The sequence below is a fragment of the Pseudoliparis swirei genome, chromosome 12 (assembly GCF_029220125.1).
Source record: "Pseudoliparis swirei isolate HS2019 ecotype Mariana Trench chromosome 12, NWPU_hadal_v1, whole genome shotgun sequence".
In the NCBI taxonomy this organism is placed as follows: domain Eukaryota; kingdom Metazoa; phylum Chordata; class Actinopteri; order Perciformes; family Liparidae; genus Pseudoliparis; species Pseudoliparis swirei.
The window spans coordinates 12,476,009-12,503,976 of record NC_079399.1 but is presented as its reverse complement, the minus strand read 5'-3'; the positions used below and the strand labels follow the sequence as shown (position 1 = coordinate 12,503,976).

Genomic DNA, 27,968 nt, shown 5'->3' with positions numbered 1-27,968 from the left:
TACTGTAGTTAATTTGAAGTTTATCCCACATATCCTGCTGAATACTTTCTCCAGCACCAAATATGTTAATTCACAGCTGAAAATACCATCTGATAAATGCACCTGTGTCTGTTTGAGTATCATGTTATAAAAGATGTAGTATCCAGGAAATTACTGAGTCATTTTTTTATTAAAGGTAGCCAAAAGGAACCTTAGCCATAGGAATTGATGACTAAATCCCAAATAATTAAAATAACCAGTCTTTTCCTGTAAAAACGAATGTATTACTAATACTAGTTCTATAGTATATATATATATATATATATATATATATATTTATTCATTTATCTTATTTAAAACATACACAAGTTTTTTTTTCTCCCAGTGAAGGGGGTGACAGCGAGTAACAGTCACTCGTACTCAGTGTCACTTGGTGGGGGAAACCACCTCTGGCACGGGGAGACGTCTCTCCGTTGCCCTCCGGAGATCATCCGGGTCCGATGCGCGGCCACGCCTCGAACTCCAATCTCCCGAGGGACTGCTCGGCTAGCGTTACCACTAGCGCACCGTGTCAGCCAGCAAGACCATGTTCTCACCCCCGAAGGGGTGCTGGAGAATGCTGGAGCATAGTGGAAATCACTTCTAAATATAGACTCTGGTTCGGTGCTCCGTGACGTCACTAGCGACGTCACAGCACACAACCAAAGCGCAGACATAGGTCAGTGAAATGATAATAACAAGAAAATAAGGATGATGGGGGCAAGGTACTAACACAATACAATAACAATTCTGACAACAATATTTGCCCTTAAAATGTCCAGGGTGCCACATATACGTATATATATATATATATATATTTGGGCTGTCAATCGATTAAAAACATTTAACTAATTAATCGCACATTTTGAAATTCATTAATCGCGATTAATCGCGATTAATTGCAATTAAAAGTTAAAAGTTAAAAGTTCATTCTTTTTAAAGACCAAACTTCACACATAGCTGTGTTTTCAAAGAGGCTCCTACATATACAAGGTATTTAATATTGTGGATGATGAATTGTTTCTTCAGTGAAACATCAGATTAGTAAAAAAAAAAAGTATATTGAGATCCCATTGGTCCTGTCATCCTTAACACTGAACAGCAGCAGAACCAGTGGCCTTGGTAAACTAACTGACATTCAAATATGTCCTGTTCACCCTCTGGAGGCTGGGCTCATTTTATACATTTTACAAAAAAGCTCTGTGTGAAGTTTGGTCTTTAAAAAGAATGAACTTTTAACTTTTAACTTTTAATTGCGATTAATCGTGATTAATCGCGATTAATGAATTTCAAAATATGCGATTAATTAGTTACTTTTTTTAAATCGATTGACAGCCCTAGTGATAACACAATGTTAAATTTTACATTATAGATACATAGTAAAGAGAAAATTAACCGTTTTGATAATGATGATAGGATGATGACAATAATAATAATAATGATGATTATGATTTATTTGTGTTTTTCTCTTGCAAAATAACCCCATATATATATATATATATATAACCCCTATAAAATATCGTTAACAATAATGCCGTTTTGAATTACACAAACGAGTTAATAGTCAATCAGGGAGGTTGAAAGATAGTGGATTACTGCTAGCTTGCTGTCAATATTAAACTAATCAATCAGGCTTAATGCTGTGCATTTTCCCCGCTGAAGAGTTATGTATTAAATTATGTGCTGATGTATACTCACAATTGATTCATCCGTTCTCGATCTCAGATTGTGCTTTATTGGCCTTTTTATGCAACTCAACTTTCCAACACTTATTTGTCTGCGAAACCGATAAGGACGTGCAGTGCACCACCCCAGTCTGACCACCAGATGGCGGCAGCATCCAGTCGCTCCACGGTACGTTTTTATTTAAGTTCCTAAACAGATGTGCGACTGATTTTGACGAACTCTGTTCTAATTCCGCAGCTTAGATGTTATTAACACTTTTGAGGCAGAAATATGCAGAATGAAGTTTGTCTTTATTTTCTTGTCTTCTATTGTAGCTCTTCTTAAGTGGATTACAGTTACTGAACAGCAGAATTCAGTGGAAAAATGACACTTGAGCCAAAATAGCAGACTGTTGACTGTTTTTTAAATCAGTCTCTCTCTCTCTCTCTCTCTCTCTCTCTCTCTCTCTCTCTCTCTCTCTCTCTCTCTCGCTCTCTCTCTCTCTCAGATCAATCGCATGTTGCTGCTGCGTAAAGTTGGAGACGTCAAGAAACAAGGCGGTGCCACGCTTGAGCAGAGGGGTCATATCCCTTCCCACACAGCAGCGTATGCTCCTCCTCAACCAGGGGAAGCTGCTCTGCCTGCCCCTCAGTCACTCCTGGGAAACACTGGCAGGAGCTCGCAGCGGTCAGCAGCATGAACGTCACCAAAGGACAGGACCCCTCGGCGGAGCAGGCTGCGTCTTTGTTTGGGGCTCCAGAGCTGGAGAGTCAAAGGAGACCCACTGGACGGGGAGAGAAGAGGAATAACCACTGTAAAATCATCACTGGGGTACGTGCAATGAGGCGATTACCTCTACCTACCTACCTGTCTACCCATCTACCTACCTACCTACCTAGTACCTACCTACCTACCTACCTATCTAACGATCTAACTCTTCTCTGACTTAAGGCCACATGTTGTTATTCACTTCCACACTCTTATAGTAAAACATGTGTCTTGCTGCACCGTTTACCTTCATAAACTTTTCATATTACTCTATTAGCTATTTGTTTCTATAAAAGGTGTGTTGCTGTGACTGTAGGAGCATAGCATGTGTCTATAAACTTGAACTGTGTCCATAAAATCAATTAGATTCTGAGTGTAAAGTGGAGAGCTGGAACGATTAGTGAGTCGATCGACAACAACAAATATGTGTTCTAATAATTTAATACTATTTTGGTAATTGATTAATTGTGTCAGTCATTTTTAATACAAAATATAAAAAAGTGCCGAACATGTCATTATTAACCCAATTTCTTCAATTAATAAAAATTGCTTCATTTCTTTGTCAAATATGATTTTAAACTGCAAATCTTTCAGTTTTTGGGGGGGTTTTAAGATGTCGATTTGGTTTGAGGGCTGCAGGGTGGTGCCGTGGTGAGCCTCACAGCAAGAGGAACCCAGGTTCAAATCCCAGTCTGGGCAGTCCTTCAGTGTGGAGTTTGCACGTTCTCCCCGTGTCAGCGTGGGTTCCTTCAGGGTTCTCCGGGTTCCTCCTACAGTCCAAAGACTTGCAGCTCAGGATAACTGGACTCTAAATTGTCCATAGGTGTGAATGTGAGCCTGAATTGTCTGGTATGCCCTGCCTTCGCCTTTAGGCATCGGCTCCAGCGCCCCGCGATCCTAAATCGGATAAACAGTTGTGATGATGGGATGGGTTTGGATGAGAGGCTTTTACACATTTATTTTGACAAGTCATCGGCTACATGATTTATTAATCACCAGGCATCCAAACACACAGTCTCATTGTTTACTCTTCGTGTTTTCCACAGCTGTCAAAGAGTGGAGACTGTCAGTGTGAAGGTGCAAACCAAATGTTTTCAGTCCAGTGCAAAAAGACAGAGGCCAGAAGAGTCTCTGCAGGTGGAGAACATCACCGTCTTTGTTATTCAACAGAAATGGAGCTTTACGACCACGGTAACGATTGTGATCCAAAAGAGTGACGTTTCAGCTAACAATTGGAGAGCAATGCAATAGTTCACTATTTAAGGAATTTAGAGAAGTGAAAGAGATAAGTCTCAGAGATGCAACTCGAGATACTTAGTCAGAAATCATCTGAGAGTTAACACACCTTTTAAACTATTTACTAGCAAACTGCAGCTCACACAACAGGCACTGGTGTTTCAGCTGCTGTCTGCTTGGCACTGATTAAATACACATGTGGCAAAGTCTAGACACTAATATACTCTTTCCTGTCATACATCAGCCACTGTACAGCTGTTTATAATTGTGATGTTGGGACTTGATGTACTGCGGGGTTGTTTAAGATATTGTGAATAGATGCTTGCAACACCTCAAACATTAGGACGACGCATTCCTTTTTTCAGACACGTCAAAGAAAAGTGTAATGCTTTTTTTTCATCGTCGTAGTTTCATTTGAACTCCCAACAGTCTAATCAGGCCTTTACTGTGTAGACACAAAGAGACAGAACTGAAGGTAGTCAGAAAAGGTTCCAGACTGTTTACTTTCACAACCCACAAAAACCACGTCTTTCTCAAGAGCCTTGTCCAATGCAGGTCTCTCTCTCTCCCTTTCTTCTTTCTTTCTCTCTCTCTCTCTCTCTGTGTGTGCATGGAGTCTCCCAGACACACATAACAGCATGTCTTCGTGCCCATCTAGGCCTTCTTGTTTATGTGAATTAAACTACATGGATTACTCGAGGATGATGGTTCCCACAATCCTGATTTTATGGCTGACTGCACACTACCACATATTTTGGAATTAATAAATGAAAGGGCATGAATGAGTACAGCATGAAAATATATAATCTGTTGAGTCAGAGAGTTGTATTTGTCTTAAAACAAAGGAAAATAAGCCACAACATAACTCGTTCCCTGAGTATATCAACAATGGTTTAACCATTTAAGTGTGGTCTGTTGTATTTATGCGTCTTGTTTAGCTTTATCTTAAATCTTAGTTTTGAAAACTGAACAAAGATACGGTTTTCTGCATTGGAAAAAAAGGATTTATATTCGATATTTTAAGCAATATTTTTTTATGACAATGCAATTTAAAAATATGTTATCTTGTTGAAATCATATTGAGATCTTGTGAAGTGCAATAACGTCGTCTGACAGACTCAAATATCACAGAAAATCAGACAACTTAAAATATATATTTTTTTGTGTAGCGAGAGAGGAGAGGAGTACGTCAATGTCATGTGATGAGGAAGCGTTTACAGTTCCACTTTCAGAAGTAGCTCGTGGTCCTCCGGCCCGGTCCCAGTAGGTGGTGCCAGGATAAATCTGAGTGTCCACAAGATGGTAAAATAGATTAAACATGTTTTGAAAGGACTGCCTTCAAACTCCACACAAAGTAAACAACCAAGCTAACCGCTGCAGGCCGGGTGAACACCCACCTCTCTAAATAAACAGATACAGAGCTCTTTGAAACGCCCCTCGAGTTACTAACCCTCCTCCCCAGTGAGCGGCCATCTCTGTGCAGACCAGAGTTGAGCTTCTGATGAAGAAGCAGCTAGACATACGTCCTTCTTTCACTTTTCAACTACAGATGGCCAACACCAACATAGTTGTAGATGGTGGAAAAGGTGGAAATGATTGTTTACACTGGGAAGGGTTCTAAAAATAAATAACAGTCCCACCCTCGCTCACCAGTAAGCACAAAGTACAGCTGTGGATTATGGGGAACACATTAGTTTGTAGGTATTTATTTACAAAGTGTTGGAGTAAATGGCAATTTAGTTTAGTTTATTTCGATCAGCAATAATATACAAAAATCAAAATTTCAACAAAAGAAGAAAGTGGCTGACCGAAAGGGTCAAGGCTGAAGCTATCAAGCTTATAAGTGCCCTAACCTATGTTTTCATGAAAATACTTATTTTAGAGAACATATACATATACCTATATATACATATAAACATATACACATGCATACAAATTCACACACCCATATAAACGTATATACACACACATAAATTCACATACCTACATATACATAAAACAATCAACAAAACAAAAACAAACAAAAATTGTCCCCATTACCCGTTACTTATGATGCGTCATCAATGCTGATACGTCTGTACTTGTCCAGAGTCATGTCTTTAAAAAATGTTTTTAATATCACCAGATTCTTACTTTCCTTGATGTCATCAGTTAAACTATTTTGACGTGAGGAAGGTTGTCGGAGTCGTCCTGTGGGGGAAGGGCTGCTCAGTGATGTAGTGGCTAGCACTGTCACCAAGCAAGAGGGACCCGAGTTCGATCCCTAAATCCCGGGTTAGCATTTCTCCCCGTGGCAGCGTTGGAGACTCGTAGGTGTGAATGTGAGCGTGAATGGTCGCCTGTCTCTATGCTATGTGAGACAGTGGCGACCTGTCCAGGGTGAACTCTGCCTTTGCCCAATGTCAGCTGTTATCGGCTTCAGCGACACCTGGAACAGGGAACATGAACTTTCATCCTGAATTTCATGGCAAATCATCCATTAGCTGTTGAGATGTTTCAGTCTGGACCAAAGTAGTGGACCGAACAACAAAATGTGTCCATCCCTAAATAACAATGCGAGGGTAGATTAAAAAACTAAACACTTAGAGCGAGCTTTCTGTTGTTAGGATTCCTCAAAATGTGCTGATTTATGGCCTCTGTTAAGGATCCAGAAGTCGGTTGCAGTATGTTAATAATATGGTCACGGTGCTTGTTGCTGAAACTGGAGTGTGTCGAGTGCCAGTAGAACACAGTATCATCTAAAGATTGATTTTTCAGTTTTCACTTCCATTACATTTGAAGGTATATTTATTAACAGCTATCAGGTAAAATGTTTGGTTATGATGCATTATTTTAAGAAAATTGTTGATCATTATTCATTTTGAATTTGTGGAGTCTTATTAAAGTTCAATCTATCTTTGGTCATGTTTGCTGGCAGTCCAGCTACATGTTATTTATGAACTGTAATCTTCAACAAACGTCCTGACTTTTGTTCTTTGGATTTCAGGTTGTGCTGCTGTGCTTACTGGTGGTCATTCTGGCCGTGGTGTTTTCACTGAGAAAGAGCAGCGATGAAAAAGGTAAGGACTGACGACCATTTCCCCCTCTTGATTTTACCACGTGAGCATATTTTTGAATCTGTTTTGACATTTGAATGGTTAACCAATTTTATTTAGTCTAATTTAAGAAATGCAATGAAGCCATTTTTTAAGCGACAGGGATACACAACGTGATCTTTTGTGAGAAATACAAAAAATACAGAGAATAATTAGTCCAATGTAGATGTGCTTAATTCTTGAGTGTTGGTGATGTTGTTGAGCTCTGCTGCTGTATGACTTCTTGTTGTGTCTGGAATCAATAAAAAATTAAACTAACTAACTGATCTGATCAGTGGACACTAGAAAGCATTCTCCTTCGGGATTATCTTATTTTTCAGAAGAAAAATAAAACTACCATCAAAATAATGGAGAAATAATCATATAAAAACACACACATATGGGCCTTAATGTGTACAATGTGTGCAGTGCTGCTCCAGGAAAGAGGCACTAACTGTTGATCCCCATTCACATGGATTGCTATTCCCACAGATATAATATCACCCAATTCTCAAAACGTTAATTTCAAAACATTTACTTAAATATCACCGGCACATTATATTTTCTGACTGAGCGTCCTGTGAGCCATATGGCTTTCATTCACCACACGGAGCGTGGATGAAGATATGTTGGTTGCAACGGGAGAGGCAGACTGAAATAACTCACTCGGGTTATATTTCGTAGCACCTATTCAGAAAAGGCTGATGAAAATACAAGGTGTAAGTTGTAAGTCATTGCGAGCCTCACCGCGACGGGACATCCTGCTGTTCGGGCCCCCAGTAAATGTACACATAGAGCCTGCAGTAGATCACTCAGAAACTCTGGAAGTATTTAGAGCAGCAGTAAATAAGGGTCATGTTACCAACCAGCCAGTCGGGGGAAAGCGATAGGTGGTGCAATCCAAGTGTTGTTGTTTTTACCCGCTGTCGTAAAGCACGTCTTGAGCACATATTTAAGCAGGACGGGAATGTTCACCCGAGGTCGGCATGTCTCTGCAGCTATAGATTCCCTCCGTTTGGACGTGGGCAGCGGTGCAGTGCGCTCTTTGTTGCAAACCGCCGTGCCCAACGCCTCTTCCATTTCGGGGGCAGCGGTGGTGACTGTGGGCAACCGTCGCCAGCCTGGGCGGGGTGTGCTCTCTGCTGTGGCATTCCCATTTAACTTATATTTCCCACCCAGCGAACATGAAAGCCATATGGGGAGGATAAATCTTGACTCTGCACTCACCCAGATTCTTATTTAGCTGTTTTTTACATGCAGCTTTGTTGGAGCGTACATCTTAACGTAGCTTTCTCGGTGAGGCCTTTGGGCGCAGATTAAAGGAAATGAAAATAACCCAGGACTCTACTTCTTCCTAGAGGCTCACAGTGTGTAGTATAAAACGCTGAGAGCGGGTTTCCCCGTGGATTACAGACCACAGCAACTCGTCTCCTGAGACGGAGCATCCCTGTATTCGGTCCAAACCACACTGCTAGCTTGGGGAGGCAGCGGGGAGGGGCTTTCTCACCGGCATGCTAAGACTCCCTCTCATGCGTCCAGTTAGACTTGACAGATTGTTTCTGGAGGACAGTTGCTGGAAAGGTGAACGAGGTGGTCCAAATTCCTGCTTACAGGAATCCTTATACTGTGGGAATGTTCTTGAGCATGACATAGTCTGGAGAAAATAAGAGTAATACTAATATTTGTATAAGGTTATTGTGTTCCAAGTGACAGACAAATACTCAAAGATTTACTTCACTACTATCACACTTTATTGCAAGACCAAAATGAGAAGCACTAGTTTTAATTTGACTCTTTTTCCTCATCAAAAACCCGGCGTCCTCCTCACATCCCAGATGTTGTGTTTCTTTTTTCTGAATACGTCTTAAAGCGAGCTGCAGACTGTAGACACTGTACACCTTCACCCCACGTTGTTGGACCACAAGGAGGAGGGTCGAGGTTAGATGTAGGATGCAAACCTCATTCTTTGGAAATGTAAACAAAGGTTTTATCCAGTGAAATCTAAACTCACTTACTATGATAATGCTGTGCTAGCTCCTCACACAGCTAATGATCAATAAGTGTTGTATATGCTAGGTCGGGCCAGCCAGCCACCAGAAATCACATCCAGTGAATTTAGTGGAGTATTTGGCAGCTACAGAGCCAGATATTTTCTCGGTGGAGAACTAAAAGAAGAGTAAATATTGGCTTTACATGTGTAATGCTGTCAGAAAGATGAATCCAGATAAATGCTAATGTTGGTGTGTCTGCTGGATGTGTACATAGTTTGTCTGTTTGCAGGTTTAAAATAATACGTCTGTGTTATAGGTGTTGTAGTTCAGATTATGTACATTAAATGAGTCAAAGATAGTGATGTCTCTTGTTCACATGAATGAATGACCTCAATTGATAAATATGACGTGGCCACACCTCTTAAAAAAAAAAAAGCAGCGTTACTGTTTTTATTTCTCCAGGTTTTGTTGCATGAAAACAATTCTCTCCAGCACTAAATCTGATATAAAAATGTGACGTGTGTAGTCTTTGTTCATGGAGTCTGTCTGTGTGTGTTATCCATTTATGCTTTTACGCAACATGTGGTTCTCAGAGATGTGCGCTCTTCTATTTCCAAAAACAGCGGAAAGACTTCACTGGCCACAAGGCACAGAGGAAACATTCAGTCTCTTTCTGGGAGGAATCGGTGGAGGACTATTTGGCAAAAAATGACTCATTAATCCTATTTGAATTGGCAATAATGGCCTTGAAAACATATTTCCTCAGATGGGATCCTACGTGTACACAAGATCTTCTGCCAAAGGTTAAAATAGTTATTTTACACAACATATTTTTGTCTGATGAGTTTTCCATCAAAATATGATTGTTTCCTTCAGTTGTCAGTGCTGTCAATCAAACTGGGCCCAACCACGCCCACACAGGGGAACTCTTAAAAGGCCACAATGAACCATTTAGAGGGCTCTTTTGACAGAAATGGAATATAATGTCAACAAGTATATTTTCTTCAGTTTGTAATAACCTGAAATAAGAATTGTTGTGTTTGTTATTACCTTAGAATATATATATATATATATTTAAAGATAGTCAGCTGCTTCTCTGAGTCTGCTATGTTGCTCCTTCCGTGTTTCTACAGTAGCCCAGAATGGACAAATCAAACACTGTTTTAGCAATCTGCCTTTCTTTATTCAGTTTGTTTGGCTGTCTGTTGTTTGACACATTTCATGCTGCCGTCTTGGTCCTAACTTCCTTGCAAAAGACATGTTGAATCTCATTGGGAAAATATCCCGGGAAAATTATGTTTTTTTTAAAAACTCAAAGAAACTCACTCATTGGAGATAGTTTTCAGGGGCCTATAAGGTTTCTCGGCTCAGTCCATGTGTTTCTTTTCACTGACTTAACACTCCTCTTTTCCAGCTGATGGGGAGCTCTGGTTGCAGGCCGCAGATGAGGAACTTCAACAGCCACGGTGTCCACCTGGGTAATACAATACTCTGGTTCTGCTTGTTCTGTGAGAACTGATGTGGTTTTAATAGAAAACAATACCTCAAATCTCAGCTGGCCTAGTGAGGATTACAGCAGGCCCTCTCCGCTCTGAGAATGAAGCTTTTCTTCTGTAACTCCCACAGTTTTCCTGAGTTGAGCCCATTGTTCCTAGTAGTGCTCAGTGGAAATTAAACTGTGGCCACGGAGAAAAATAGAAAGACTTTTCTGTCACTGTCTGTCTTGTAGCAGTGTGTAACCCAAACACAAGATTCTCTTTTCATGGTTGGTTTTATGGAGAAATAAACTGTTTCTATGGAAACCAGGCTAATGACTGAGTAATCGGGCATGTGATGGTGAGTGTATGGGTGTGCGTGTGTAAGTGTTTCTGCTTTGCTGGGGGAGTAACCCCAGACAGTGTCATTACACAATGGAAAAGAAAACCTGTAGCTCCATCTTAGCTATTTTAAGAAAAGAAATGTTGTATTTTCATCTCAACGTCACTCATTGTCTCGGGTTTGTCTCGGCTGTTTCTGTTGGTTAACCACACTTTTATTTTATGAAAACTTAACACACAAAGAGGATGCTCTTCTCAAAAGTGCTGATTGAAAATAAAATGTATCATGTATATATTTTTAATATACAATTATTGTGTATTATTATAATATTATTAATTCATGTGTAAAATCTTTAATTAATTCCTGATGTAATGCTCCAATTAGATATCAATTATTGGAATTGTTTATAAAATGACATTTACAATAGAATTTTCTTCTTTAATGTATTGACAATAGATGAACGACAGCGTGTAACATGACGCATCATTTAACAGCATCCTGCATTACTTGACACTGTTCGATACTTCTGGTTGATATTCAATACTATGCCCTATGTAACTGTAATATTTTGATATTGGTAAAACAAATCACACATTGTAAAGCATTAACATGTTACTCTCGCAGATAATTGAATTACTGTAGTGCTCCCAATGAAAAGGACCATGCCTTGCTTCGGGGAACAACAGACATCTCTTCGTCTTTGATTTAGGATCTGAGTCACATGTCTCTTCCTGTTCTCCTCCTCTTTGTGTTTGTGTAGTCTGGGATTTCACTTTTTTCCCTCTGACCCGTTCAGTCAAAGAGCAGCTTTGTAGTCTCTACAGAGTCTACACAGACCTACTGTAAAACACTGCTGCTACACTCCTGGGGCCAAAGATATCCATGTCTCCTGCTGAGTAATTATTCCGTTTCCCATTCACAAAAGCCCCTCAATGTCCACTTAAAGCATCTTTCTTCCTCTCTGTGCTCCCACACAGCTTCTCCAGGTCACCTCTCATCCTGGTGTCCTTGGACGGTTTTAGGTCGCAGTACCTTGAAGATCACAGCAGCCACCTTCGTGTCATCAACAAGTTACGTAAGTCACGGACATCGTTGACTCCACAGTTTGTCACGGTTTACTGAGCATCCCGGTTGGACTGAACTTTACTGTGTTGCAGGAAACGACGGAACAACTACGCCGTACTTGAGGTCCGTTTATCCCACAAAGACCTTCCCCAACCATTACAGCATTGTAACTGTAAGTCTTTTCTGAGTCAGGGGTTGGTTTAATGGACATTCAGTAACGCCCTGTTCCGTTTCTCCTCTGTGTCTCCTGTCTCTCCTCGATGTTGTAGCGTAATTCAGAATTGGCAGCCTGGAAGAGCTTCTACAATAATAAGATCCACAGTCTGCTATCGTTCTCTCCTTTAGGGAGACGTTTATTTACTCATCAAAAGCAAAGTACAAATGCTCACCAGCGATTGCAATCACACGGGGAGCTCTCTCTCAACATGCAAGTTGAGGCCAAAAACACACTGTCCCCCAAATTAAGGTTCAATCTTTAAGACACAGATCTCGTCACAGGTACATATCCCACCCCCTGACCTCTTCTTGGCTCTAGTCTCTCATGAGAATTCACTCCTACCCCCGGGTGGGGGCTGTCTGTTGGCCGTGCGCCCCCTCTTGGTATGTGTAAATACTGATAGCATGTGTGAATGTTGAATACTGTTAGGCGTGTAGCTAGCCTTGAGCTGCAGACACAATATCTCTCTCTCCGGCCCATTTCTAGCGGCAAAGTGCCGTCTCTTCTGATGTTTTGCCAGAACCTAGACATTACGGTCCCTTCAATAAATCAGATTAATATTAACAATGTCTCCTCTGTTTCTCCTCTGTCTTGATTGGTTAATTCCCTTCACTTGCGCTCAGCCACTCCTCTGTCTCCTTGATTGGTTAATTCCCTTCACCTGCCCTCATGCCGTACACCTGTGTGTTTCCTCCTATATATTGTGCCAGTCTTTCCCTGGGCTCCTGTCGGTTTGTTGTCTTTATCTCAGTCTCTTAGTGGCTCTGTTTCGATGTCTCACTCTCAGTCTTTGTTTGCATGGTGATTACGAATGTTTTTTGTTGTTGCTTTCAAGCAAGAGTTTTTATGTTTTATCTTTTTCCGAAGTAGAGAGTTTTTTTTGTTTCACTCAAACCTGGATTCCACCCTAGTTTTCTGCACCTGAGGCTTACCTGTGAAAACCTGTGACACATTCACTATAAGCTAATGATTATTATAACCAAATGTGCATTATTTTTCATTATTGCTCACATAGATTACTATTTAATTGACATCTAAATATTTAATATGAAAATAATTATTTACTGAATTGTATTGACTGTTTCTAAATGCGATGGCTTCATCCAGTGTTCATTAGTCTCCTTCACTAGCCGCCATGACTGTTTGTCCTTGTTTGAGTAGACTACACAAGGTAGCTGAGGAACACCATGTTTTTCTGATGTATCTTATTGGCTCAACAAGTAGAAAGCGTTTTTCCATAAGAAGTCACAAGTAAAAAATGGTTAGAAACAATTTATGTTAACCTTTAACAATGTAATGCATTTTATTAGCTTATTTTATCTTTAAAATAAATGTTTTTATTCCAACCTGATAAATAACTACAGTGGGCTACAATGTGCAATATGCCACTTTGGAAAATACCTAAAAAAAATAATATTTTTTTCACTATAATAAATATTAATAATTGGTGCTTTCCTTCAGTGTCTCTTCACAGTAACACAGATGTTACAGTGGAGGTTTAATGGCTTATCTTAGCTTTCAGAGAAGATCAGCAGCAGAACTGAGGGGCTTACAGAGTGTTTTTTACCTCTCTTGGTTGAGCTGTGGTTACCAGTTATACATAAGAGAGGGGACATCATCCCTTTAAATCCACAGAATAGAAACAGCTTAACGTGACTTGTTTTTCTCTACAGGGTCTTTATCCTGAGTCTCATGGAATCGTGGACAACAAGATGTACGATGTGAGCCAAAACGCTTTCTTCAGCTTGAAAAGTGAGGAGAAGTTCAACCCAAAATGGTACAACGGAGAGCCTGTAAGTAAATATGTGCAACTTTGATATTGTGTACAAAGGTAGAGATGTATTGCTCAGTCCAAAACTGTAACCTAATAACACCTCCTTTAGAGAAATTATAATAAAATTAAAATAAATTAATAATAAATAAAAATAAATTAATAAATGAGAGATGACTCCTGGAATTCATTATTTGGTAATAAACCAATACAACACAGTGCATCTGCCAAAGCATGTTTACAAAACACTTCTACCTGCAGATCAGTATAATAGGTATTGATTCAACACAAAGATATGCAGTTATATGTCCATCAGTTTTGGTTGGGCTGTGAGGGATTACACTTTTATCCTAATGACCTGAACACTGTTGCTGATGAAATGCACTGAGATGAACGAATGAGGTATTAGTCTGGGACAGTTCAGTCTTTCTGAATTATTCAAGAACACAGATGAGACTCATCTCCCCTTGTTTTACATTCTTTCTTTTGTCTCTTCTCCTTTCCTCTTGTGTCTTGTTCACTACCGTCTCCTTTTCTTTTGTCCCACCTCATCTTTTTTCATCTCCTCTCCTCCTCTCCTCTTATTGTATCTCCTCTCATTTCATATCCTCTCCATTCCCCTTATCTCTTCTCGTTTTCTTTCCTTTTCCGTTCTTCCCTTCCATCTTGTTTCTATTCTGTTCCTCTTCTTTTATCTCCTCTCCTCTGCTCATCTCCTCTCCTCTTCTCAGGTCTGGATCACTGCCATGCATCAGAAACTAAAAGCAGGAACCTTCTTCTGGCCTGGCTCAGATGTAAGAATCAACGGCTCTTTCCCAGACTTATACAAGTTGTATGACAGGTAAGAGCGATGCCGTTTTAATCTAAAGAAGAATATCAACAGCAAACATTATTGGTGTTTAAATATACTCTTAGATAATATAATATGTTTGTTTTTTTGTGAACAGGAACATTGATTTCAAGCAGAGAGTGACAACACTGTTTGAATGGCTCAGTTTACCCCAGGGAGAAAGGTATCACACATTCATTATCACTCAAATATTTTACGTTGTGAGTCACCACTGAACATGCTTTCTGAACTGTTGTCTTCGTAATGTTAGACCTGACTTCTACACTTTGTACCTGGAAGAACCTGACTCATCAGGACATCGTTATGGACCAGCGAGCAGCCAGGTTGGTCTGTCGCTAAACATTAAACATGCAACGATCAGCTGGTTGTTCATTGCAGTAGATCACTAGAGATCTTGGCACACCCAGCACTTTATTTTCCTAGACACTGTAACCTGCTGGAAACTCACTTTGGTCACTGCCTTGTGTTTATGTTTTGTTTCCTCTGTATATTTAGTATTTTAGTATTAGTATTTAGTATTGTTATTGTGTTGTATCTTGTATTTTTGTAATGCTCTAATGTACACCCGCTGCTGTGATCTTGAAAAGTCCCCACTGTGGGACTTATAGAGGATTATCTTATCTTATCTTATCACTTCAAGAACAACAGACGAGACCGAACAAGTACATGAAGCTCATACTTCATCCTTGGAAACAATAGTCGGACAAAATTCCGGTTATGAACCATGCTGACGCAGTCATTTTAGTCCATTGAATGTGCTTGTTGTTTATTTTCTGGAGCAAGTTATTGTTGATGTGTTAACTGGATGGACTTACAGTTCCCCCGACTATTGTTCTCGTGCAGCAGTAACGCGTGACATCTGTGAAAGCTTTACATGATGTTGTGCCTTCAGGTCCTTGAGGCCTTGGAAAATGTGGACAAGATTATAGGCATGCTGATGGATGGCCTGACGCAGAGAGACCTGCACCACTGTGTCAACATTATCATCCTATCGGACCACGGTGAGATCACGACACAGCCTGCACACATGCTGTGATAGTCTGTGGTGTCCTTTTACTCATTAACTCCATCTAATTCCTTAAATTCTTTTGAAATGTACAATTACATTTTTTGGTACAAACATAAGTTATTCAGAGGAAGGTGAATGTTTTTTCTCTTTAAGTCTTTCTCTTTGGGTGTTTAAAAAAGAAGTTGTGCATTTGCACACACAAACTCAGGTCATCCCTCTAGATGTACGCAGTAGTAAGATGTAGCGTGGTTTTAAAGCCTGTGTGCCAGTGAGGAGGACTTTAGACTTATTGTCTTTTTCAAATGTTTAACTTCTTTGTGTCACTGCACCTGTTACATGAGCCAACTACAGTTTCGTGTGAGAGGGAAATCTGATGAAAAATGAGTGTATTAACTGGGAGTAAACTGGTAAAAACTATTCTCAGGGTATTCTGTGACGAGAGGTTTCTCTGGACATCTGGAGACCATATGCTTAGTCTTGTAATTAGGTATATTAAAGATAAATGTGCAGGAATGTGTGGTTCAGCGTCGATGCCCAGTTATCTTCATCAAAAACATAATTTCCAAAAGAAGTTGTAATTGTGTTGTGCTGTCCCAGCAAGCCATCGAGGACAAGAAAGAAGGACTTATCAGAGCTCACATATCACACAAGTACAAATCTATAAATCCGCTGTTAAACCGTGGAACTGACAAATTAAGAGCATTTCTGACGAGATAAACCTTTGTGCCCCTCCAGGGAAAGAACATTTAAGTCATGCCAAAAGAAAACAAGACACATCATACACAAACACAGTAGAATGACGGATTTCGGTCCTCAACTTCACAAAGCTAGATGTGTCAAGTCTTTACAAATTAAAACACAGATCTTCATCATATATGAATAGAAAATAATAAGAACACGTGAATGTATTCTACACAGGCATGGAGGAGGCTTCCTGTGAAAAGGCAGCATATGTGTCGACCTACTTGAACAAAACGGATGGCTTTTCCGTCATCCAAGGCGCGGCTGCTCGCATCAGACCCAGTCGCCTTCCAGAAGATTACTTTTCCTGTAAATTGCTGTCGATAACCCCCGACTTCCCCTTCCTCCCAGCCTTGCAGCATCACTTAGTGTCAGTTTGTGTGAAACCAGTGTGGCTGACCCTGTCCTTGTGTTTCCCTCCTCAGTTGACTATGAGGGTCTGATGAAGAACCTGTCGGTATGCAAAGTATTCCAAATGTGACTTTTGTGTTGATAAGAAGAAAGAAAGATTATCTGCTTGCTTGACCTCACGTCAAACATTCCCATTCTCCCCGTGCTGTGGGTTGACCCTCTGCTGTGTCTGTTCTAAAGTGCAGGACCGCTGACCAGCCAATGAGGCCGTACCTCAAAGAAAACCTCCCCAAAAGGATGCACTTTGCTAACAACAGGCGTATAGAGAGAGGACACCTCTACATGAAGCAGGGGTGGCAGGCAGCGCTGTAAGTCACCAATCAGGCCACAGATTTCACTCTGTGAGGTCATCAAACTTTGTCAGCAATGACGTAAACATAACAGGCATGGTTCAAGCTGACATTAAATACAGTAATTTATTCAGCCAAACCCCTTTGAGGTTTGTCAGTTTGAGCTTGGAAATGTATTCTTGAACTTTATGACCAGATACAAATGCATGTTATCAAGTGACACCTGCTGATGTCATGATTCTGCCAAAACACTCTTAAATGTCTCTTAACCCTTGTGTTGCCTTAGGGTCATTTTGACCCGAATCAATATTACACCCTCCCCCCGCCTTAGGATTAATTTGACCCCATTCAATGTTTAATGTCGGTGTTCTTTCGGTAGTCAACAAACAAACATAAAGTGCCTCACACTTAAACTTGGAAAACAATATTAATTCTAATAATTTTCTGGAGGTTTTAATTGCTGCCGTCAAATTGAACCCAAAGGGTAAAATATGTTAGTAAATATAAAGGTAACAGGAGGGTGAAACATTGAATCGGGTCAAAATGACCCAAAGGCGGGGGGAGGGTGTAATATTGATTCGGGTCAAAATGACCCTAAGGCAACACAAGGGTTAAACAAACACTGAAGAGGGAGTAACCGTAGTTCATCCCAAATCTCAATAATGTGTCATGCAGACCTAGGGAGCTTAATAACCTGGCCCAGCTGCGGCCCAAACAAATCACTCAGGCCACGCCCACACGGAAAAGCCAAGTCTTGAGTCGGCTCCATTCCCTGAAGGAGAACATTAGAAGTGGTTGAAAACTCAAATGCTGTTTTACACACATTCAGTTTTCCTCTGTTCCTTGAAAAAGACATAAAAAGAGCATTCTCCAGACTGCTAAAACTAAATGTCGGAGAGCTGACCAAGCTGATTTATTTTTTAGAATACAATGTTCCTTTATGGTTTTCACATAAAATGCAATACTCTGTGTCAAACTTCCTAGCCAGTGGCAACAAGGGCCTGTCAGCAAAAACACTTTGTGACAGACTGGCAAGACTTTTAATGACTAACCGGTTATTTGTGTTCCATTAATTTAGTCTATAATAATTTAAAGTTCAGCAGGGTTGCAAAACTATCTTTACCGCTCATGTAATTTAATTACAATCTTCAAATTTAAGGACAAAGTTAGAAAACAAAGGATGACCTGAAACTATTTATTTAGCTTGGTGGAAGACTAAATTACAAAGATTAAATAATCTCACGGAATTAACAGTTCATATGCACGAGAAGTTACCAGAGTGTGTTTATGAATGTAAATGTCCGGTGATGGGGGAAAGCTTTCTTCGGCCACACAGAAGTTGAAGCATTTACAGTCATTAGAGTTAGTCATCATTTATAATGAATGAGGCATTTATGTTGGACAAGAGCTGTACAACTTGTTTGATGGATAGCAACCATGTAATCATGGAAAATTGTTTCAGGCTGAAGAATGCAGTCCACTTTAATATAGTTGCTGTGCAGTATGGCTTGCTCTTTAGCGGATAGAGATTCTAATTCGCCTGACCTTGAAATTGAATACAAGATGAAAACACAGAACTATCAGTGTTTTTGTGACTTTGACCTTCTATTCCTCTCTTGACTTTGTGTTCACTTGAACTCCTCAGATAAAATGTTTCTATTCTATCCCGACAGTAACCGACAGGAACTCAAGTATTGCACCGGTGGATTCCACGGCTCAGACAACCTCTTCGCCAACATGCAGGTCAGAGGAAGGAAAGACACATGTGTTCATCCGTCATGATACGTGTTTATCACAATATCCTGTATCCTGAAAAACAAGAGGGTCGGAAACGCCTAAACTTTTAGTTTTTTTACCTTGCCGGATCTTTTAGAGCTTTTTTGCCTCCAGAAAACAGATCATCAAAAGACGTCACGGAAGTTTTTGACCTGGTTAAATTAGCTGCTGACTCTTCTAGGAAAATGATCTGTCAGTTGATAAAAAACTATATTTTTCAAGGTTGTGTCAGGTCATTTTTCTACTTTAGTTCATTTCAAATATTTGTACGTGTTTGACATTGTGTTATTTACATACAGAGTTTAAATGAAGCTTCCCTTTGCGGGCCCAACGGTTTTGTTTGGATAGTTCTCTGTACTTTCTCATCATAAATGTCAATATGTTATTGTGTATCTACTTTTTTCAGGCAATCTTCATTGGCTACGGTCCAGGATTGAAGGAAAACACTGTTGTGCCTCCTTTTGAAAACATTGAAATATATAACCTCATGTGTGGTAAGGGAAATGTACTTTATCCTCCTCTTGCTGAAGCTTCTACTTCTTTAGTCTTTCATTTTAGTATTTAAATAAATACTTTATCTGACTGTGAATTAAAGTGGGTTCTATATTCTCCCACGAGTCTCCCCTTTACCGACATGCCCACTTTATGATAATAATTCCACATATTTTGCACACAGTTTAATTGTGTTTTTTACCCCGTCTATTCTAAGAATTGTGTATTTTAATATTAGTCATATCTAAATTATGCAATTCCAAGAGTAAGACCCTTCTGAGTGGAATAAGTATAATCATGTGTGATGATATTCATCCCCGAAGCAGCCATTTCACAGAGTGAGACCATTTGTTTTAAACTTGACGTCACTGTATACACTGACCTGTCGTGACCTTGAGGATAATCCAGCCTTGTGGAACTTTACAGCCACAAACTAGAGACCTGAGGCATCCAGAGACTTTTCGAGGTATATTGACAAAACTAGTGTTTCTGAGCAGTTTCTGGAGTTGAATCGCTTGCCGTCCAATTGCTGAAATCTTCAAACACAGTTAAACACAGTTTGGAAAAGGAAACCGGTGCACTCACTTCCCTTGCACCGAATTTCCGTTTGTTTAGTGCCTCCAAAAAAAGAGCAGCAGAAAATAAAATGCAGCCGCATCAACCAGATTTCATCAAAAAGAGGAACTAACACAATCCGATATAGAACGACAGTTTAACCCAGGTGTTTAAACCAAAGAGGAACACACGAAACATGGATGACATTGACAAACTATATTTGCTCACAACTAGCGTTAAGTAAGTACTTCAGGTCAAAGTAGGACCAAGTACAGATGCTCTCCAATCTAGTTGTTAACATGTTAGCAAAAGACAGAAGACATTGTACAAATATTCCCTTCCCAGTAATTTGTTCAGTTCATATGATTCAATTATGGACCGTTTCATATGACTTCCACAAAAAAAATGATGAAAAAAACCTTATATAAATGTAAATGTCTTGCTTTGTTTAGCTAAAATATTGTAGTTTAAAATCGGTCTGATTCCTCATATTACTGGTTCCAACATGTGTTGTCACCAAACCCTTGTATCTCGACTGTATCGTGAAATATTATTTTTACTGTCTGTAAAGATATCCGAATTCCTGAAAAGGTTGTGAAAAATAATGCCGACGTGCTGTGTTCTTAAAAAAAAATGTCAGTTTTAAAATGTTCCGTTTTTCTCTCCTCTAGATCTTCTCGGCATTCGTCCCGCTCCTAACAACGGCACTCATGGCAGTCTGAACCACCTTCTGAAGAATCCTGTCCACCAGCCAGTCCACCCAGCACAGCTCTCCCATGACACCCCCTGTGAGGCCAGTGGCCCCGCCCCCGCTGACGACCTGCAGTGCTCCTGCACATCCCAGAGCAAGACAGCGGTATGTGCCAACAAGTTATTGAGGTCATGGCAGTGCTTGTCTGTGAGATTAGGCCACTACTTTGCTCCGGAAATCATTGGGATCTATTGCCATGAAATGTGATGAAGATATTGATGAATACGAAGGATAAATGCAGCTGAGTTTTCACTTAACCTTAAATACCTCAACTTCTATCAGTAGAAATACAAAAATACACACGTTCATTATTCTGTCAGGATGAATTGTCATTGATTCATTTTTAAAGTGCTATATCAGTTCACATTGTGTTATACTAAATACCGACAAAGCTAATGATATTCCCATCGGCCTCAGCTGGTATTGTGTTCTAATTCGGGAAAGAGCCGCGAACATGGCTGTGGGCTCGTTTTTGCTGTGACAGTGATTGTTTCCCTCTCCATGGGCTTTTATTGAAGCAGATGATTTTAAATTGAGTGAAATAAAATACTTTCATTAGTATTAATTTATCTAGAAGTCAAATTACCAGTTACAGTTCTACTAACTTCAAATTGACATTTAAAAACGTCACAGGCTTTATACACTGAATGGTGAAAGTGTTGATTTGAATGTATTTACCACAAGCATACTGACAATCATTTATTTTTAGGTGACCGATTTGAACAGAGATCTCATCTCAACGAATTCCAGTGAGTATTTTTATTTTTATTTTACGCTTTTTTGAGAAAACGTTGTGTGATGCTTATCCACTCTCCTTTTTTAGGTGTCAAAGCCAGTTTACGTCGCCTACACCACCCCTTTGGTGACCCTCGAGTCGTCCAACCAGGCGCCACCTTTTGTCTTCTCCACCAATCTAACTACCTCAACGGATACAGCAAAGACCGCCTCATGCCCCTGTGGGTGTCGTACACCACCCAGCCTCTGGTGAGTCTTTTATCTCTCAACTTAGCCTATACGGTGGAGTGATCCCGGCTGTATTTCATCTGTGGTTGAGACATAGCAGGAGATTGTTTCTAAATATCTGAGACCTTTCCTAAGCAGCTGTTACTCATCTTCTGTGCTCATGTTGGCTCAAATTCTTCTTGTCTTTCTCATTATGCGGTTGAGGTTTCGTGACTTTGGGCAGAGTGATCCATTCCGAGGAGAAACACTGTTGTACTATTCCATCTGAATGATGGAGCTACTGAGGATGTATTTTCATTCAGGCACACTACAAGTTGAATATGGTTGTACTTAACCCTCTCTGTTCATTTTGTCTTGAAATAATCATGTTTTATATTGTTTTTTTAAATCTGTATTTTGCTCGACCCACTTGTACACCCACAGAAAACTTCAATTTCACAGCTTCTCAGAGTAAGCAACATTTGACGCGAGCTTCAAGCTAATTTGCCCACAATTGGTCGATGAAAAGCATGAAGCCATGCTACATTTCTATTCTTGCAAATAATCCTAAGAAATTAGGTAAACATGTGACCTTTCATTTAGCACTATCAAAACTCTTAACCCATGGAGCATTGATTCAGTAAGATGTCAAACATCGAACATGTAAATCCTTTCATTGCGAGTTGTTACCATGCTGATGTTAGCATTTAGCAAAAGGAACAGCTGACCTGAGTTTCTTTTCATTACTCACAATTATTTGGAATAAGAGGTAATTTACTGTACGTTTACAAATGTAACATTGTTACTGTTTTAGCTATAATGAGCACCAAGTTGTATCGTCTTTACCAGGAAACTTCTTGGAAATTGTATTTATTAAAAAAACAAATTCTGTGAGGGCATTGAGCTGAGTCTCCAGAAAGCTCTGTAAACAGACACAGCGCCGTGTCCTCGCCGACACTGACAAAGCAAAACCAAGCCAAGTGATGTTGCATAACAAGCAAGTGTTCCGCTCCAAACTGTCAGCCGCTGACTGATCCCCGTCTCGCAGACCAGAGTCCGACCCCTCAGCCCAGAGATGGAGGAGTGTGTTCGTGCTGACGTGCGCATCCCACCGGCCAGCAGCCAGCTGTGTCTGCGCTACAGAAACAACTCCGATCTGTCCTTCGGCCTGCTGCATCCCCCTAGTGAGTGTGTGAGAGTGTGTGTGTGTGAGAGTGTGAGAGTGTGTGTGTGTGTGTGTGTGTGTGTACCTGTTTGTCTGTGTGTTAGTGACAATGTATGTATGTAAATGGCGGAGGGGGTCATAGCACGCCGTCCCCAGCCGGGTGTTGAATTCAAGTTGATGTGTTTCAGAGAGTGTATTCCCCCTTATCGCCTTATCGAGACGCCGTAGTTTCACTGTATTTTTCTTTTGCAATTCAGGCCTCAGGTAGCTCCACAAAAGGAAGTGATTGACTGAAAGAGAGAAGTAAAAGCTCTAAAAACCGCTGTGAGAAAGTTGGACTTACCAACATTAGACATTTGATTTTCCTCATGGTTCAGATTTGTGCAGTGAAATGAAATTTCAGCTGTGCCGATTACTTGCTTGATGGATAAATCAATTGACCAGAAAATCCAATATTTCCTTTATTGCATAAAATCTGGCAGGTTATTGCTGAAAGAAAAGAAACGTGAGTTGCAGCCGTAAATGACTCTACTTTGTTGCATTTATCTCCAGCAACACGGTCTCAGACAGTTCTTTATTATTTCTTTTCACACATCAGACTTTTACAACATACACTAAATGTTTTAAGTCTTTACCCAAATTGCAAACACATTATATTTTACTTCCCTTCTCGTTGTCTCTCTTTAGATCTAAGTGCCTACGGACCCGAGGCAGACTCTCTAATCACGAGCAACATGGCACCAATGTTCCCTGCATTTAAAGGTGAGTCGGTCTATCTGCTCCTGGGTTCTAGACGCACCCAAAGCTGTAGATGAGAATTATGTTGATGCAGAAGTTAATTTTGAATTCCAGAGTTGTCAGAAGGGTTCATTTGCCAACTGAAGGGGATCTTTTGAGCTGAATGAACAATTTAATTAACTAGAAAGCTAAATAGATACTCTGGATCATACTCGACATTATGTCCTGCTCTGTTTAGTGTGTTAAACACTCTTGTTTTCCAATTGCAGGTATTGTGGTTTGTTCGTTCTCGAGAGCCATTTATATTGCGAAATATACTTTTTTCCATAAAACAGACTATACATTTGGGTCTTAAATAGACACAACATGAGTCCAACGATCTAACCACTGTGATTATATGGGACTACTGTACTTTAATTCAGTCAAGCTCTTTATCAAAAGCATAATCAAAGGTTTTGTTTGAGGAACATTTCCAGAGTTAATCCTCCTGCCACATCCTGTAAGTTTTCTTCACATTGAGATGAACTTTTAAGGTGGTCTGATGTCAAGACTTGTACATCGTGCCGGATGATTAATATATTTAACATTTAAATGTGTTTCAATCAAACACAGCTCTGGTTGGGTTTCCACTGGGGCCACCCACACTATACATAGACACTCTCTCACCAGTATGAGGTCCAATTGGCAGAAACCCCCAGTCCAGGTGTTGTGTATGTTTGAGGCCTATATATGAATCAGCTCGGAGATGCTGCCCCCTAGTGGCGAATCCCTGTGCCCACACTTTGGGAACGTCTATTGACGAGTTCTGATTAACACGTTATATCTTGTCTTTACAGTTTAGTAAACATGAAACAAACAATGAAACACTTATTAATAAGCAGATAGGTGGGTTTATTGTTTTTTCTATTGAAATGTGTAATAACGTAATCACCGTCTTCTCTTTAATGACGACATTGTCACCTGTTGTGTGGTGACTTTGGAAAACTAAAAGGCTCTTGTGTGTTGTTTCCTTAACCACAGATGCTTGGATCCATATCCATGATGTCCTTCTTCCAATATATTCACAACTGCTGAACGGAGTTAACATCATGAGTGGGCCGATATTTGATGACGACTATGATGGAAACGTTGATGCGCTCAGAGCAATCTCATGGTAAGCAGTACACACATTCAGGTGAGGGATTAGGGCTGCTTCCAAAAATGAGTTACATGAACATTTAATCTGCCTATTTTCTTGATTAATTTTTGTAAAAGACACCTAGTCGTAAGAGCCCAAAGTGATATTTTAAAATGTATTTGTTTTATCCGACTGAAAGCCCCAAAAAACATTTATTCAAATACTTTTTTAGGGGATTTAACATAACTGCCAGGTCATTTGTTTGACACCTGGAGTTTTGCCCTAGTCCAACTCATCTTGGGTCATTTAAATCAGGAGTTAACAATCATTTATATGACATGTCCATAACAAGAGCAGGCACTCCATCCTGCAGTTGGATAATCGAGTGGCATGATGATGATTGTGATGCTGAGGTCAGATAAGGCAGAGTTCCCCCTGAGTCCAGACACTGGGGTGGGGGGGGGGGGGGAGTTGCTGCAATCCTACTATGATACATGAGGAGTAATGACTGATGCTGACTGGAGTGGACGGGGTTGAAGGAGGGTCGCATCCGATTTGAGCTGAAATGACAACTGGCAGCAGCAGAGAGGAGAAGATGTATTAAAGTTTAACAGCAACCATGTGATTGGCTTCAGGAAACTGTGCAGAATCTGGTTGGTTAATATAAAGTGAACGCCCACAGAGAGATTATGAATAAAAAGGAGTGTAAAAAGAGTCTTCCTGACTGAACTTGTGCTTCAGCTTCATATAAAAGCACACATTACATTACATTTAATTTCAACTGACGTAAAGGACGGACCGGCCACAGTCGCCCGCATTAAAACTGTATATACTTCAACAAATTATGTAAATGCTCCAGGTGAGGCTTGAACTCACAACCTCTGCATGGTCTTATAAGTACCGCGCACTGACCGATTGCACCACTGGAGCTCACACATGATTTCACGCATGAGTTCAAATTGATATTTTGTATGAAGGAGGCAGCCGTTTTTGATCTCGAGATCTCGTGTTTCTCCAGGAATGAAGCGCCTGTCCCGACACACTTCTTCCTGATCCTGACCAGCTGTGGGAACTCGACCTTGGGCCCTGTCGACTGCGAGGGTCCCCTGCAGGCCAAGTCCTTCATCCTGCCCCACAGACCTGACCACACTGAGAGCTGTGCTGTGAGTTACACCACTGACTCCTCTCCTTCACGGTTCTACACGTACCTCTGTAGAAACCTACTGACACATCCTGCAGTGGAAAAAACGTATGGAAAATTGTCTCTGTTCTTCTTTTCTCTTCTGTTTCCCCCTCAGAGCGGGTCAGACTTGACATGGGTGGAAGATTGGCTGCAGTTTCACACAGCGCGGGTCCGAGACATCGAGCTCCTGGCGGGACTCAGCTTCTACCACGACAGGTTATCAGTGGAAGAGACGCTACAGCTCAAGACGTTGCTACAGACTGCGTAAAATCTGAGACATTATCAAATGAAGCTTTCATTTCCAGTTGAAGCCATATTGGTCTGCACCACAGGCCTAAGTCCACATGGACACAGTTCACGGGTGCCTCATTTGTAAAAGTTTCCTGAAAATGTTGTCCATTTGGGTTTATTTGTCTGATTCCCCCCCCCCCCCAAATGTATAATTGGTCAATGTGTGATAGCTGTATATTTGTTGATGAGGATGTATTTTTATGGATGGTTTTATAGCTTGAGAGCTCCGCAGCTCTTAACCAAAGACGGCGTCACTTCTGCTGAGTGGCTCCAAAGTATTTCCTCAGATGGAAACAAAATAAAAGGGAAAATAAACTTGTATTGATGAAAGACAAATTTATTTATACTACAGTTGGTTTTATTGGCAGGGGCACATCAAGAAACACATGACAATCTGGAAACAGTTGGGTCTGCTGGCACACATCTGGACAGCTGACTGTAGCCGCCTTAAAAAAACACCCAAGAATTTGTTGTACAAAAGGAAGCCTGCCAGATGTGGTCATTGTATGTTCATGGCTGTTATTTTTGTCTTTTTTTTATACAGCAGCAACAATGTTGTTTTTTAGTATTTTATGTTTTTATTTTATTTTGATCTTTGCTAAATGACATTTTGGAGATGAGTACAGTTTTGAGTGTGTGTGTGTGTGTGTGTGTGTGTGTATACGTGTAGCTGAAATTATGTCAGGGATCAACACAATTTCTGTTCACTCTTTTTTATCTTTGCTTTTTACAACAAAAGTTTAAGGTCGGCAGGTAGTTTGAAGAAAATATAGAATAGTTCAAATAATGTTGTCATCTCCATCACGTATTCCAGGTTTATTTTTTGTGATTATAAGTGGAAACCACGGTCAAATACACAATTTCATATAAAAACTCTAATACACTTACATTGTGACTTGTATTTTTTATTCCTTACTCAATACACAAACAGATCCGGGCTGCACAACAACACTTTCTGCATAAAGGATCTAACAACGTGTGAGGATAACCCCTCCCCAGATAGCATCTGTATCGTGAGCTCAAAAAGGAAGGAAGCCGAGCTCTAGAGTTGTAGGTTCCTCTGTGTATAACATCTCACTTCCTCGCGCTGACCGCTTTGACCGTGCAGCCAGCCTGGAGGTAAGACCGTGCAGCTCTCTGCACCACTACAACTCTGTCGTGAGCTCGTTCTCAGGTCACCAACTTGAGATTACTTCCCTTCTGAGTTTCCTTTTGTTTTGTGTTGTAATCAAAGTGATGTGGCAGTTGAGATTTAGCAACAATGTGGAAGTGTTGAGCAAATGTTTTGTAATCGCAGCTCACAGAAAAGTCATCGTCAAAGGGAAAAATCCAGAGTGGCAATCGCTGTAATGAGTGAACTAAGTTTCAGTGAAAGTCCCTCTTCTATCTGCTGTGTGAGGTGTAGTGTTATTCTGCATTGTTCTGTCACACGTGGACTGAGGCATATACATCTGGACATGTAAAGGGAATACCTGAGGTCTTGTTTCATAACTTTATTTGTTTCATGTGTAATCTGTGATTGCAGACGTCTGTCAGCAATACAGTGAAAATTAAACAGAAAGTGACTCCAACTTGCTTTGCTTAATCTTTAGCTGAAGGGAAATGTTTCTCATTAGCTCTGGAGAACTATACATGAGTCACGGTCACGGTATACCGTGTGGTGACCGTGACAGTCGTTGGGTTTTTATTTGGAAGCTGCTTGTGGTGATGTCTGGTTGTGAGCGTCGACGCGCTGCAAGAGCAGACTTGAGGTCTGCAGCCTCTCACAATGACACAGTTATATAGAATAACAGGTATTCCAGGAAGCGAGCGCTCTGGGTGGGAAACGTAAGACACCTCGTGACTGGTTTGGTGTTTCTCACGGCTTTCAGACACTGCGTGTGGGTCCCAATGTAGTCATGAGTCAGATGTCAATTGCTGTCAGTGCGGTGATGAGCTGATATGGGCTCCCACCCTCGCTTCTCGGATGTGAACCCCGGTCAGACTGTATTATCGCGGTCCTCTGCATACACAGGCGTGTGTGAGATGACTTGC

At 40.6% G+C, this 27,968-nt stretch overlaps 1 protein-coding gene across 1 annotated transcript; it reads left to right on the top strand.

Moving 5' to 3' along the window:
- Positions 1-1,503: 1,503 nt before the first annotated feature.
- enpp1 (ectonucleotide pyrophosphatase/phosphodiesterase 1) lies at positions 1,504-26,823 on the top strand. Its single transcript, XM_056428144.1, has 23 exons — positions 1,504-2,514; positions 6,674-6,746; positions 10,167-10,230; positions 11,548-11,645; positions 11,728-11,807; positions 13,526-13,645; positions 14,355-14,464; positions 14,571-14,636; positions 14,724-14,796; positions 15,366-15,474; positions 16,401-16,532; positions 16,649-16,680; positions 16,815-16,942; positions 18,598-18,667; positions 19,107-19,194; positions 20,419-20,603; positions 21,208-21,247; positions 21,322-21,482; positions 22,489-22,624; positions 23,293-23,367; positions 24,364-24,496; positions 25,479-25,623; positions 25,759-26,823. The coding sequence occupies exons 1-23, from the start codon at positions 2,380-2,382 to the stop codon at positions 25,909-25,911; spliced, it is 2,406 nt and encodes an 801-aa protein (XP_056284119.1). The 5' UTR covers positions 1,504-2,379; the 3' UTR covers positions 25,912-26,823.
- Positions 26,824-27,968: the final 1,145 nt, after the last annotated feature.